Genomic DNA, 1,044 nt, shown 5'->3' with positions numbered 1-1,044 from the left:
TCCTCCTCCTTAGTTAATTTGCTCTGCTTTACAGTCATTCTAAGAATGTGGTTATTCCTGCTGCAGCTTTTATTTCCTTTTTGTTAAGTTTCCTCTTACAAGTTAAATTGGATGCATCGCCCTTCAGCCAGACCAGTTGTGACTCATTATGGACGGTTAATCACTGCTTGACAATCATCAGTCTTTCACATGATTTGGACCATAAAAAAAAGATTCAGCATATTCGGTTCATAATTCGTCTATTGTTATATTAAAATGTATGGCTACAGATAAATAAAAATTAAGTGTTTTCAACAATTAGGTATTTTGGAGGTGGCCTCGTAGACCCATTCATTTTTGATGACGAGTTCAATGACGTGTAATTAATTGTTTTTTGTCTGTTGTTGGCAACCTTGTTTGCATCGCTGGTTTCAGTTTATTGTTTTTATTACGTTAGGTTTCGTTTCTTCAGACTCTGTAAGTGTTTCGATGTGCCCGTTTTAACATTCGGCCCCGTCCGTTTACTAATAGCGTTACTGTTTCATTGAAAGCCGCAGAGCACCGCCCGTCTGGAGTGTTAGAGGGTTAAAAGCGAGCAATCCTCAATAGGATTTTCTTCGTATGAAGTCGTATGATTTCCTCACACATCCGTGAAGAGAGATCTAGAGAACGTTTTTGCTACATTTTTTGTCACACTGTGATCTAGAATCATGGTCAAACGGAGTGTATCTTCACTCGTCCAAATTGGAATGGACTTTTTCGAGTTTTTAAACGAGACCAAAAGGACTTCCATCACAGACAGACTCCAGCTTAGAGACATTTACAATAATGAGTTCAGGTGCAGGTGAGTAAATAAACCAATCTATATCCAGGGCAGACCAAAATTTGATATGTATTTAATTTCATTCTAATATTTCCTTGATTAAAGGAATCCAGGAATCAAAGATCCAAACTTTGGTTCAGTAATTTACGCCCTCAAAGTGTGTAAAATGGTAAAAAGACGGCAAGACAACATAAAATTCACTCCAAAGGTTAGTAAACATTTATCTTTTTTTTGGCATTGGC

At 37.3% G+C, this 1,044-nt stretch overlaps 1 protein-coding gene across 1 annotated transcript in view; it reads left to right on the top strand.

Moving 5' to 3' along the window:
* Positions 1–522: 522 nt before the first annotated feature.
* Positions 523–1,044, top strand: part of LOC107091542 (putative helicase mov-10-B.1) — a 21,001-nt gene continuing 20,479 nt past the window's right edge. The window contains exons 1-2 of the mRNA XM_015385529.1: positions 523–823; positions 908–1,010. Coding sequence (XP_015241015.1) covers positions 690–823; positions 908–1,010 — 237 coding nt within the window. The 5' untranslated portion in view covers positions 523–689. The remainder of the gene's footprint in view (positions 824–907; positions 1,011–1,044) is intronic.

Source organism: Cyprinodon variegatus, unplaced genomic scaffold (genome assembly GCF_000732505.1).
Source record: "Cyprinodon variegatus isolate N-32 unplaced genomic scaffold, C_variegatus-1.0 Scaffold16, whole genome shotgun sequence".
Taxonomy (NCBI): domain Eukaryota; kingdom Metazoa; phylum Chordata; class Actinopteri; order Cyprinodontiformes; family Cyprinodontidae; genus Cyprinodon; species Cyprinodon variegatus.
This window is presented reverse-complemented; position numbering and strand designations above follow the sequence as displayed.